This window comes from Gymnodraco acuticeps, unplaced genomic scaffold (assembly GCF_902827175.1).
Source record: "Gymnodraco acuticeps unplaced genomic scaffold, fGymAcu1.1, whole genome shotgun sequence".
Lineage (NCBI taxonomy): Eukaryota > Metazoa > Chordata > Actinopteri > Perciformes > Bathydraconidae > Gymnodraco > Gymnodraco acuticeps.
The window spans coordinates 4,485,357-4,499,177 of NW_022990295.1; the positions used below are offsets into that span (position 1 = coordinate 4,485,357).

The 13,821-nt window shown below is 41.6% G+C and overlaps 2 protein-coding genes across 6 annotated transcripts in view; one reads left to right on the forward strand and one right to left on the reverse strand.

Annotated features, from left to right (window-relative positions):
• Positions 1–225: 225 nt before the first annotated feature.
• LOC117549916 lies at positions 226–8,951 on the reverse strand. Its single transcript, XM_034222060.1, has 3 exons — positions 7,223–8,951; positions 4,490–6,118; positions 226–379 (listed from the first exon to the last, which is right to left on the reverse strand). The coding sequence occupies exons 2-3, from the start codon at positions 6,042–6,044 to the stop codon at positions 375–377; spliced, it is 1,560 nt and encodes a 519-aa protein (XP_034077951.1). The 5' UTR covers positions 6,045–6,118; positions 7,223–8,951; the 3' UTR covers positions 226–374.
• Positions 8,952–11,012: 2,061 nt separating this feature from the next.
• Positions 11,013–13,821, forward strand: part of LOC117550154 (ryanodine receptor 3-like) — a 148,992-nt gene continuing 146,183 nt past the window's right edge. For 4 of the 5 annotated variants that reach the window (XM_034222498.1, XM_034222500.1, XM_034222501.1 and 1 more), the window contains exon 1: positions 11,014–11,331. In XM_034222498.1, coding sequence (XP_034078389.1) covers positions 11,284–11,331 — 48 coding nt within the window. In that variant the 5' untranslated portion in view covers positions 11,014–11,283. Of the gene's footprint in view, positions 11,332–13,821 lie in introns of all 5 variants that reach the window. The other variant, XM_034222497.1, reaches the window with a different exon arrangement.

Here is a 13,821-nt window from a genome sequence, read left to right on the forward strand (position 1 = left end):
ACATCCCAACCCGAGATTGCAGCAATTCGTCAAATACCATCTGACAGATAATGCACTGCCCTTTAGTCAGTGTATTTTAAGAGAGACAAGCAGCACAAACAGGTGTTTCTTTAGATAGTCCCTGCATGTGCTGACCGGCACACCGTGCAGTAAGACGTCAGTAAATATCACAGCGTGTTATTGAGAAGCTGTCACACTGTTTATGTGCTACTGTAAGCATTATGAGTTGAACAATAAAGTATCTGTCCTTCCCTCGGATCAGAGGCCATCTGATCCTGACAGGTGGGTGTCGTCGGTGGTCATTAATCCCCCTCTCACTCCGTCAGATGGGAATCACTCATCCAGGGGTGAGAGGAAGTTTAGAGGAGGCTGTGTCAAACTAAACAAAGCAGACGTGAAATCACTCAAAGGGAACTTGATCATTTCTTTCATATGAATGAAGGGACTACTGCATGCCAGACTAGGGCTTGAAAACATTGTTTTTTAAGCCTCAGCATGAACTCAACCTCGTCAAATTTCGTGATTCACACGTTGTGACAACTGGGATATTGCACTTTTTTGTATTAGTTGAAAGAATCCGTTGCTTGGCCCCCCCCTTGGAATTTTGTCAAATTATTTTTTTAATTCAACAAGTATTTTTTTATAGTCTAGCATTTATTGTTTATACAGAAAGCAGAAGAAAAGCAGTACTGTCTAAACTTACATTGCAATTAATATTGTTATAATGATATTCAAAACCTTATCAGATATTTTCCTCATATCATGTAGCCCTAAGCCAGAAAAATAACTATTTATATGCATAACTGTATCTCTAAATCTAGAGCTTTCTTAGATGAACACTAGTCTGTCTCCTCTGGTGCTACAGTTGCTAATTCTTATTACAGAACCTCAAACAGCTTTGCCCAGTCTGCCCTTTTTATCCACTACAAATCTGTAACCTCATCCTTCAAAGTAAAAGAAGTGGGCCATGTGGCATACTGAGTGCATCTGGCAGCCTCCACCCCTCTCCATCACTTTGAAAAAGGATCATGGACTTTCATATAAATCATGAAAAATGCAGGATTTATAAATCAGCCTGTTTCTTTTGCACCTGACATAGCCGTATTTTCATGAGGCTTGTTGGCCGTGCACAGCTGTCCGGCTGGCTGATAGACTGACTGGTTCAGCTGGCAGTGCTGAGGTCCATGTCAGAGGAAGCTACGAGTAGAAACTCAGGGTTGAGTGTTAAAGCGCTGAGGGCCAGAGCAGCAATGTAGCTTAAAAATATGGTCACAGTTCTGGACGCAGATGGGATAAACACAACTGAGGAAAGAGTGCTTTCATTGGGCCTTGCGGGGCACTGACTGGGAGACAGGAAACTTGGTTAGGTTTTATTCAGTTAAAAAGAGAGGGACATTGAGGAGAAGCCTGTTTTAAAGCTGATCATACTGAAAAGCACGGGGATGGAACATTTCTAACATTTCCCAAGTGCAGCAGTCATTTATTAAAGAAAATAAGTTAAACTGTATGAGAAGGACCTTTGTGCCCTGTTTGCCTGCCTATAGTATGCAGCACTGAGAAACGGCATGAAACAGACAGGGAGAAAAGCTCTCTTTTTTGGCAGAATCCACTACATTATGTGAATAGAGCTGGCCCTTGTCTTCACTGGGCTTAACAATGTTGCATAGCAGGACACTTTGTGTTGAATGACAGGCAGAGTGGGGTGATACACTCATGCTCTGCGCTGATCAGTTTCATATGACCTCGCCGGAACGTATTGGCTAATCTGATTATGGTATTGCCTGCCATATGTCAGACAATAACATCATTAGGAAAAGGAAGAAGGGGGGGATAAGAGTAGCGAGAAAAAAAAACCTCAGAGAAACACTTATGGCAGAATATGGAATGGATAGGGGTGTTTTGAAAGAGCTAACAATATATTTTATCACAGTGGTCAATGAAAAAAAAAAGAAGCTTTTAGAGAAGAGCCCACAGAAAGTTATTAGATCCATCAGCTGTAGATCGATATATTGCTTTAGGGGCATTGTTTTGGTTTTAATGCCCCACAACTTTACCATTTTGGTTTTAGTCACATGCCAACGTAAAAGCTTTTAAAGCACCAGACTGCAGACACAACAAGTCAATGGCTTGTGATAAAGATCTAGATAAATCCATGAGAAACTTGATTTTATACACATTTGAAAAGGGAAGTAACAATTGGACTTAATTAACCAGGTGGCCAGAATAAATGCTAATGCCATATATCTTTTGGATCTAAGTAAATGTCTCATGTTTATGGAGCTTATGTCAAAAAGGTGATACACTGTAGCATATGAAGTATAAGAGAACAAGCAACACAAATGCAAACTTAAAGAAAAACTAAGAGATATATATATATAAAATAGATATTGTGTAAAACATGAAAACAATATTATATTCACTCTCAGTAAATGTAAATGATATTCACAGACTGCAGTGCAAGAACATGAAGCAAACAAGATAATTGGTTACCTTATAATTACCATTACTAGTATCTGCATGATAACCACACTCATTAATAAGAGTTGAGCTTCAATAAGAAAGCATAGATTAAAGAGCCCGGATCATAATTAGTTCACTATTTGCAAACCAGGAAGGGCCAGACTTCACAGTGACCCATTTGAGGTCTTGTGATGTTCATTTATCTCTGTTAACATCTGAAGCGTGTTCAATTATCAGGCAACAAAAGGGCCATCTAGTAAACAGCTAAAGCGGCAAAATCCACAAAAGGATATTTTTTCAGATTAAAAGCTTTAAGCCTTCACTGTGAAGACAGTGCAGCAAAAAGCAAGTGTACCTTACTGTGTTATAGTCTCACATAGATATATATTGGGTTATCATATCAAACAGATACATCTAATGATGACTCGGGATGTTTGCTCAAACCCAGCTCAGGATATTAAAAGAAACAGTTCTTAATGTCCCTTTTGCAAGAACATTGAATTTAATAAAAAAGTGTGGACTGATGCCAGAAAATGTGGAATGTGTACGTGTGCCAAAATAATAATGTTGCCATTTGTGAATTCCTAGCTGAGGGGAATATAGGGACATAATCTCAGCGGGAATCGGTCCAAATTATCTCCACAGCAAAACTGGGCTATCCATCCCCTTATTCACCACTCAGCTCAGCTCCACACAGCTCAGCTCTCCTCCCTTGCGCTCCTGCTGAGTCGGGCATTTCTGGCTGTAATGCTTGAGCTAGTGATGGTTTGTGATGCAAGAAAACAAACACTCCTTACAAGTTCAGCAAAGTCTTGAAAACGGGATAAATGCATCTATCCTGAAAAGGTCCAACTATTATCTATGGTCTATTAGTGAATCACATAATCAAAGAGAGGCCATCTGTTTGCTGCTGCAAATGAAAGACTAAAAGGGATGACTAACCACGCTACAGACGTAGGTAATGCAATAATGCTAAAGCCTCCTTCAAAGCATCAGGCCAACAGCAGCAGCATCAACTTGGATTGATTCCAGTAAAAGGTGGCTTCACTTTAAGCTAACACAGAAATGTCCTTTACTGAAGAAAGAACAACATGTCACTGAAAGAGCAATTATACTAAATACAAACTGGTTTTAAAAAAGGCCAGATCAGCCATTGTGAAATTATGGAAATTGAAATTGACCAATGGGAATTTAAGGGAACCAGATAGGCTTCTGACCTTATTATGGCTTTGCAAATATTATATCGTATTGAGTGTTTAAGGCATTTTAACCAAATATAAGATACAACGGTTGAGATTATGAATAGAGGTTCTGCAAATAAGGAAACTCTAATCCTTCTCTCTGTAACCCCTGTGTCCGCTGGGTCCCTGATCCTTTGTCAGTCTCCTGTGAACTGGAGAGGATGTGGGTTTATGGGAGGGACAGCAGATCTCTTGAAATCCAAATTGGCAATGCTTCAGTTAACAGTGCACGAGGACCATGTTCAGGTCGAACAATGTGTCAAATTTGAGCCTTTGATCTGGGACACTCTCACTATCTCTGCCTTCCCTTGCGGCACAGAGAGAGTTAAAATGTAGCATGAGTGAGAGTATTCTCAGGCCCTTGTACAACTCTGCTGGGTAGTTTTTAATGTGTGGTCACAAGCCCTAGCCAGGTCGAGAACACAGCAGCCAACAAATACCAGGACTAGCATGGAGATTTTGGCAGGAAATGCTTATTTACTCGTCTACCTAGTTTATTAGATAACACTCCAGAGTGACAAAGTAGAAGTCCCTTTGTTTGCGTAAAACTGTTGTCTGCTTCAAAGTAATTGCTGTCACAGACACACACTTTTCAATCTCTTTCAAGGCATCTCTTTCTAGTTCTGTTTTTTGAAATCCAGCAACAGCAATGCCAGATGAAGGGCACACTGACAAAAGCTTCATGGTACTAAGATGATAAAAGCACTTATTTCAGCATTCACATCAAGGCAGTTCAAACATGAATCAGTGTGTTCAAAGTAGGATGGTTGTGATTTATAATAGCTCACCTGTTGTTGTCGTTGTGGAATTGCTGGAGGAAGTCCACCTGGAGTTGCTAGGCCGCCGCGTGAGGTTCAGATCCAGTCGGGTAAAGGTTCGATTGTTGCCGTTCTTGTCAATGGACTCTGTGAAGAATTTGGACTCATCTGTGTTGCTGGAGCTGGCTCGTTCATGGTCCTCATCTTTATCTGAGAGCATAACAATGCGGTGGTTCAGCTGTGGGCTTGCCTGCTTGGAGGACAGAGGGGACAGGACTGGGGACATGCTGTGAAGACTGTTGGAGGCGGGAAAAGACATGTTGAAGACCCCAGCGAGAGATGGTGAAGAGGGGCTTTTTTTGTGGTATCTGGCTGGTGGGTGAGGTTCAGTGGTATGGAAAAGGGGCAACCGTAGACCCTCAGAAAGCTTGTAGCCCATATTTTCTCTATTGAGACCCAGGAGGTGGTCCCCGTTTGGTCCCTTCCACTCTCCAAACCCCTGCTGGCAGCTGCTAGTTCCCGGACCTGGGTTTGAATGGTCGATATGTTGCACTCTCCCTTCCACATCCTGCACTTTGGTGACAACCCTCGGCCCAGCGTTACTCTGGTTGCTTTCACCATACAGCTGCTGAGGGAACTTGACTGTCAGGGAATTCTCAGATAATGGCTCACCCGAGGAATCAGACCCTCTTATTGGTCTGAGGTTGCTGCCGCTTTCCCGCCGGGTCAGACCCTCCATCAGGCTGCAGAAGGACGACTCATAACCCAGCTCACCGTCATACTCTGAGAAGTCATTGCAGAAATCAATGTCGGGGTCATATGTCCGGTTGTCTTCCATAAAGTCCCAAACCTCACGAGCAATCTGGAAGGGTTCCTCCATGGGCAGGATGGGGTTACTCACCGCACTGACATAAGAGCCGGTGACTGGGCTGTCAGTGACATGGCTCGAGGTCGGGGTACCTGGGATCTGCTGCATCACTGAGGTTGAAGATATGGACCCACTTTTGCAAGCACCAAGCTGTTTGGATAAACTTCCACTTGAAACTTTCTTCTTCATCTTATTGTGGTGTTGGAAACCCTCTGTGGGGTCAAGCTTCTTGCCTCCCAACTTCTTCATCTTTTTGCTCTTGGATGTGGCTCTCTTGTGCTCTGGAGACACGGTCAGAGAGTAGTTGCTGTTGCCGAGGTTTACTTCCTGACCTTCCATGTAATCCTGGAGTTTCCCATCCTGGTTACCCATTCTGACTTTGACGGCACAATCCCTACACAGCGATAAGAGATCTGCCAGCAACTGATGGTGCTCTGCCGCCAGCCAGCAGAGCTCTGCAACCGCCTCCTTTGTAGCCTGCTGGCAGATGAGGAGTTCGCCTGAGGAGCTGAAAGACTGGCCTCTTTGTTCGGACACTGCAAGATCCTCCTTAGCCCGGTCATGGTCATTACAGGCCCTTCCTGAATGAGAGGCGCGGCTCTTGTACTTGAAGCTAGGGGCCAGCCTCTTGGGAAAATACAGACTGATGTTGCTTAGTTCACGGATGGGTGCATAAAGCAGCAACACAGTGTGTGTGCCCTCCATGATGGGTGCCATGTTATGATCACTGGAGCACTGTGAGTAAGTGGTCAGCCACTCTCTGGCTATTCATCACCTGGCCTGTCCAGACACTGTCAGAGAGAAAGTAGCACATAGGTTACTGATCAGTAGATATGTCCAACAACATGTAAGTCTACTGGTCTACTTACTGTACAGTGACTTCAATTCGAAGATTCAAAGGTTTTATTGTCATATGCACAAAGCTACAGTGTAGAAATGGCAATGAAATTCTTCTGACCTGAGCTCCTCCAACAATGCAACATATATAATGAAATACAAAAATACAAAATAAAAAGTAGTGCAAAAAGTCTATATACATGTAAATAGAATATGATATGTAAAAGAAAAGAATATGAAATTAAATAATGTAAATGTAGACAAAATCAAATCCACTCAATCCACTCTGAGGCCAGACTGTTAACATATTGTAAAGTTCATGCTTTAAAAAAATGTAATCAACAAAGAATACGACACAGCTAGGGCTCTACAGACTATTTGTATGCTGATGCAGAGTTAGTTTGTAAGCATAACAATACAAACTGCTCCTCTACTACTCTACCTACAATGGGCCCTTCATATTTCACTGTCAAACCCATTAGTTAATTAAGAAGTTAATAAAATAAAATACTATAAAAATATGATTGTTTACTATCACTACATCTTATCTTCATCCTGCTCTTGGGCATTACGTAGAATAGATGATCACAAGCTGCTGCCGCATAAAACCTGAGTGTCCCACAAGGTGACGACACATGCAAAGCCCGATGGCAGGGCTGCCGTTTGAGATGTTTACAAGCAAAACAGGCACAGCTATTTACATGTGCTTCAATGGATTCCAACACTTGGCAACATCTCTGAACTGTTTACATCATAACATAATCCCGTGGGTTACTGTCACCTTGCAAAGAGCCCGAGTGCAGTTGTTGTGTAAAGATGGCAGCATATTGTACACTATCCCACGGGTGTAATGCTGTCCACTGCAACTACAAATCATGAAATGCTCTCTTTCATTTATTCTGAATTAAAATGTAGTCCATACATCTCGGTATTAGCATCATATCAGCTTCACTTCAATGTCGTATATTCAATTAGAAGGTGAAAGTACGTCACAGTCGATTGCACCTGCAGCAGGTAGAAGAGCAGCAGCACTTCGTAAAATATAAACAGTTACTTACCCGATTTAGTGGTATGGGAAATATTTCTTCACACATCTCTGTACTGCAGCCAGCCAGTGCTCACCGCTGCTTCACAGAAGGGCTCGTTTGTGGTGATTGACAGGAGTTTAGTCCAATAGATAAACTCAGCGCCGGCTCAACGCTATTTGATTGGTTCCTTAGTGTTTGTCACATCCCACATTTTGAGTCAGTGCAGCTGCAGCTCGCAGGTAGGCCATGTGATCGTTTTAAGTCAGGAAATCGTACAAATAGGGAACAAAGTTTGGCTGACGTTAATTTATTCAACAGTCGTAGCAGTTTCCAGTATTTCCGGGGCTAACATTTGCATAGTTACTCATGCAGAGAGGTAAGTGTGCGTGAAAGTACCTGCTCTATAAAGGCCCGAGGTGCTGCCAAACAGAGACACCTTGTGGTCATCTAGTTTATCGCTGCCATACACTGTTTCAATTCGTAAGAGGGTTTTCTTAAATAATACAGTGTTCATCTCTGCCAAGGACGTTATGTTCTGAGTCCAGTGTTGTTTTTATTCCATGGGGCTTATCATCTTAAAAACGTACATAAATTAATCATTTCTGTCATATTAAATTATGCTCTTATTTACATAATACATAATACATTTACATAATAATATTCACTGAGTAACCGAGTTGGCTACAGACAGAACAAACCAGAGCCGTATACATATGGAACAAGGAATCAGGAAAAATGCATAGACATGTATACCAACATATAGTCTATACACGAATATACGGAGATATACATGGTGAAAACGTTTTGTTTGGTTGTTGAATTGCTTTTGTTACCTCACTTTATAGGCCCTCATTAGATTTTTTATTTTGATTAATAAAGTTTAGCATATTATTGTAGGTTGTTATAGGATACTGTGTTAAGACTTGTAATATTATATTTTAGGAGGAATTGGATTTACAGAATAACGTTTTATTATTATTCAACACTATATTTATTCCATTATCATTCAAATTACTTTTACTATTGTTTTATATATATTTACTATGTTATTTGTGTAACCTTTAAGTTGCTATTTCATGTACCTTTCGCCTAAGATCCCAAATGTCCTACCTTTCATTGTTTTTAGGGGATGGGTATAATTGTAACAGAGTCACAGTAATCTGTGCAGATGGTCAAGTTGGTGTTTATTTAAAGAAGATTATTTAATGGAATATTGTTGTCCACTTATTTCCCATATAGGCCAAAGGCAATTGAGAGCGCTACCAACCAAGAAAGTAGGTTTAAACATCAATTAGTTGAATAAAGTACTTTCAGTGAATAATTAGGCTATACTGAAATGTGCATGTTATCATTACCCTGGTTGTTTAAAGGTCTGTCAATTGGGCAGTAGACACAGGATTGGAGGATGATGATGTCTAATCATTAAAAGAGGAATAACACATGATTTATCTGTGGGTGTATGGATAGAGGGGAGAAGGTTAGGATATTGATACCAAATTGAGGAAATGAAAGAAGGAAACCTGCACAATTAGGAAAGCATGTGTTTTGTCACCATGTTGACACCAGAGGGCGCCATTGCATTATGATTAGGGAGTAAATGTTTGTTTAATTTAGTTGGAGAGATGGGTAGGCTTGGCTGGGCTCAGGGTCAGCTCAGCTTTTAATACTATTCTTCCCCAAATTATGTTAAAAAAGCTCAAACAGATGGATGTGAACCCTTGCTTAATCAAATGGTATCACTCCTTCCTAACTGAAAGACAGCAGCAGGTGAAAGTAAACTCGACCCTCTCTGACACACATGGGCACCACAAGGCTGCGTTAGCTCTCCTCTTCTCTTCACACTCTACACAAATGAGTGTAGGAGTCACCACACACACAACCACATTATAAAGTTTTCTGATGACTACTGACTAGAGACTCAGACATTTCTATTTATAAACTTGAGATTGAAGAGGTCGTGGTGTGAGGCACACAACCTGGTGTTAAATGTGAAAAAAACAAAGAAAATGATCTTTGACCCCAAGTCAGTAGGTGATCACAGCACCGTCCTTATCAACAGGGAGGGAGTTGAGCAGGTTACACGTTTTAAATATTTGGGGATTTATTTTGAAGCTCAGTTAGGCTGGGCCCATCAAGTGGATCAGGTATGCTCAAAGATAAACCAGCGCCTGCATTTTCTGCGTAGGCTCAGGGTTCATGGAGTGGATAAATGTTAATGTTCTACAGGGCAGCAATTGAGTCTATTATTCGTTATGGCATCACAACATGGTTTGGTAACTTGTCAGTTAAATCTAAATCACAACTCCAGAGCTTGATAAAAAGGGCTGGAAAAATAATTGCCATGCTTCCACCATCCTCTCTTCAGGAGATATTTGAGGAGATGGTGAGAAAGCAAGGCTGTAAAATCACATGCGACCCCAAACACATCCTGTATAGAGAGTTTGAGTTGCTGCCCTCAATATTTATTCCATTATCATTCAAATTACTTTTACTATTGTATGGGCAGAAGGTATAGATTACCAAACTATAGATTGAACAGGTATAAGTTTTCCTTTGTTCCGCTGTCAATCAAGCTGCTGAACAGTCAGAAACAATTGTGATTATGCTGTGTTAGGAGTTGTTGGGAGGTGCAATGTTTACAGTGTAGTTTGTGCAATCGAGAAGGTTAAATAGGAGAAGTGCATTATGTGTAAATAGGTATGGACACAATAGGGATATGTGCAATTTGACGGACACTGACTATGCATAGGTGCAATAGGGAAAGTGCAATATTGATTTGTGTATGAATACAGTAGGGAAGGTGCAATATTTGATTTATGTATAAATACAATAGGGAAAAGTACAATATTTGATTATGTATGAATGCAATAGGGATATGTGCAATAGAGGAAGTGCTGTACCTGTATGTTTCTTGTTTGTTTCTTTGCCATGTGATATGTGATCTCTGTTCTGTATCTATGACTGATTGACCTGAATGTTTTATGTGTATTATCTCGATGCCCAAGACAAATTTCTCCTAAGGGAGACAATAAAGCTCTATCTTATCTTAACTCATTGACCAGTGAGACACCAAAGACCAGCTGATAACTGTTGTCACTGCGTGTATTCAGTCCACAGAAAGAGTTAAAATAACTTACATTGCATTTTTTATTCATACATTTCATGTTAAATAAGTCAATGACCTTCATCCAATGATAATGTTTTAAATAGTTTATCATGTGAACATTTAAATGTCAGTTTTGCCGGCTAACCCTGTCTTTGACAGCTGCTCTATTTATGAAATGAAGGGAAACTCAGGTTTACGCAGAAATAACCTTTTTCCGTTCACTTAATTAATTGGAAAACAACATAATAATAATAATAATAATAAATAGCTACATCATAGCATACACCTTTTGCAGATTATATTTCATGTTAACATTTATATTGTAGAAATGTGTGTCTATATTGGATGATATTTGCTATGCTTTAGGTCTGCCTTTTTCCCTTCAGCAGTGGTAACAAAACATTTTCTGTGTGGAAATATGTGTACACTATTGCTAAACCTACTATATTGACTGTGTTAACAGACATGTCTGTGTGCTGGGTGCTGACCATGGTGCTGATTTGGACCAGCACTGGAAACAGCAGTTACCATGAATGTCCTGCACACTGAACACTCACATTTCGATACATTTTCACTTAGCATTATTTATTATTGCGTAGCTCGGGGTTAGTGCAGGAAAAACAACCGCGGACGAAATACCTGTTCGATATTGCATCGCGTTCAATGCTCTGATGTTTGAATATTCGCGCTTTCACGGGTTGTATTCATAAGGAGTGACGTCAGAGATAAAGACCCCGCTGCTGTTTCTCGGCTACACGACTCGGCTCCTCGCTGTCTCCCCGCCACACCGCCCCCAGTCGCTCCACCGATGCTCTGACACACACTCCTCCTCCGGGCGGTGTGCGGGGCTTGAGCACAGGGGCTTGAGTGACACATGCTGCGGTAGTCTCTCCGCTGTATGGCCGTGGATTAGCTATATGCTAATATCGATAGGGAAGAGGAGCCAGCGGAGGCTTCCCGAGTCTGAACAGGCTCCTTTGCAGCCATGGCTGAAGGTGGAGAAGGAGAGGATGAGATTCAGTTCCTCAGAACTGTAAGTACATTTCCTTCCGCTTGTACTTGAAACGCTGCTCTGGCGACTGGAAATATGTGTAGCTCTATTTCATGGTGCGTGTGGGGTTATTATAACAGTGTATTGCCCACTTGGCTTTCCTCCCAGATGTGAATGTATCCCGTAGCCTTTGATAACCCCCTGCTTTCTTGCAGATGTTAGAGGCGGTGATAGTGCTCCATTGTTTTGCGCATCGCTCACTGACAGCTATTGTCTTTTCTGCAGTCTCCGTTTAAAGAAGTTGACAACACCAAGTGCCATGTTAAACTTACATGCAACTTACTGTAGTGTCTACGAGTTCACAGGTTGACGGTGACACTGTGGTTTACCTTAGTCTTTAAATAATATAATTAAAAGGTGGGTTATTGTGGCATCACTTAAATATTTTTTTAAGATGAAAGGAGTTCTGACCCAGTGTGCTTGCTGTGTTTATAATATATTCAAATGTGGTAGCCTGGCAGTATGGGCTGACAGTCCAGACAGTCACCCCAGGGTGCCTGAGCAGCAGCAAATGTCAATGCAAATAGGAACTGAAGAAAACATTTGGCAATAAATATGGTATTTCTGCTCAAAAGCTGTGTTTCTGATGCTGTCTTACCTGTTGGACATAGGGCCAGTGTAGACAGACTGTATTATATGCATAAAAAGAGGCTATCATTTAGTATTAAACAAGCTCTAGCCTTTGTTTTCTTGGCTCTTGTAGTACACTACAGTGAAAATATTTACAACTTATTAAAAATGCATTTCCTAAGCTGAAAATGTATGTTTAAGATCGGAAAATGCCTGGTTTTACAGCAAGGCAGTACACTATCCACTGTTGACATAGATAGATGGTGACATGATTTGCTCATCTACGATGAAATGCATTGAGAGGCATATCATGTCTGAAAAGACACGCTCGCCTAGGACAGATGAATGAGCAGAGCGCTGGAGGTCCTCCAGAAGACCCAGAGACAGTAGGAGGTGTTTGTTTGCAGATTTCTCTGGCACTGCTGCTTGTGTGGTTTCACTTTATTAGGCTGCTCACAGATGCACAACCTGCTGTACTTCTGATAAATGTAGGATGGATGTTCTTTTTGTTTAAGTTTCAAAACACATTTGACAAGGAAACACCTCTCTAGTAATCTCCTAGCGATCAAGTGTAGTTTAACCTTCAAATAAAAGAACAGGCTTCATAACACTACCTTAAGGTATCCAATGAATAACATGAAAGTGATTGATTCTTGACTAACTCAGTGTTTCAGCACTGAAAGGCTTGGCGGTGATCTTTAAAATGTCCCTTTCTTTCACTCCGACAAGCCGATACCTTCTCCTCATTTGTCCTTCAGCCCACCCAACCTTTAACCATGGCACATAGAGGTCACCACATCAGCATGCCTGCCGCTCCAGAACGAGAGCTGACATTTCAGCACCACTTCTCCTTTTTCTGAGCTTGAACTGAAATGCCCCCTATTCACACAAGGTTTTTCTTTTATAAATCAAGAACAAGCTTTATGTGGGTTATGAGTTTAATATGTCTTGCTTGTATTGGTCTCATTTGTATGAATCACAGGGAGAATTTTTCCCAGATGTAACCGGGGAAGAATAATTGAGATGACATTGACAAAAGGAAACGGCTGTTGCTTTAAAAAGGGCTTAGCAGCAGCTTGTTGCATCCCTCCACACAAGGAAGTGACAGGCTGGATGGTGGTGGAATGGGGGGGAGCAGCGTTGTGTGTGTGTGTGTGTGTGTGTGTGTGTGTGTGTGTGTGTGTGTGTGTGTGTGTGTGTGTGTGTGTGTGTGTGTGTGTGTGTGTGTGTGTGTGTGTGTGTGTGTGTGTGTGTGTGTGTGTGTGTGTGGTGTGTGTGTGTGTGTGTGTGTGTGTGTGTGTGTGTGTGTGTGTGTGTGTGTGTGTGTGTTGTGTGTGTGTGGTGTGTGTGTGTTGTGTGTGTGTGTGTGTGTGTGTGTGTGTGTGTGTGTGTGTGTGTGTGTGTGTGTGTGTGTGTGTGTGTGTGTGTGTGTGTGTGTAGCTGTGTGGTGCAGTCAGGCTGCACCAGACGTGCCACAGCAGAGCACAGTGCAGAAATTATTCATTAGTCCTAGCAAGGCACAGTTGAAATACTCGGTGTAGAGGAACAGAACAGATATACACATGAGTATGTACATGCACACATTTATCTACATGGCTTTGGTCAGTCCTGCAAAAACAAATGCTCAGTTGCATGCACATAATGTCTATTCAAAAACATACATGCATATACACATGCACTGCAATGTCTCTAAACCTGCTTTACATTGGTTGCACTAAGTGGCAGGCAGTTTGTGAGGGGATGTAGAGGCGGTATATTCTCTTGCCGGCATCCAAATGTTGCTTGTTATTGGAGTCAAGGAGCTTGATAAAGCAGTTTCACAAACTGCGTTTTCTCCAACAGCACAAAGTAATTTCCCTGGAGTGGAGCAGAAATTACCCCTGCCGGACTGCTGCCTATAAA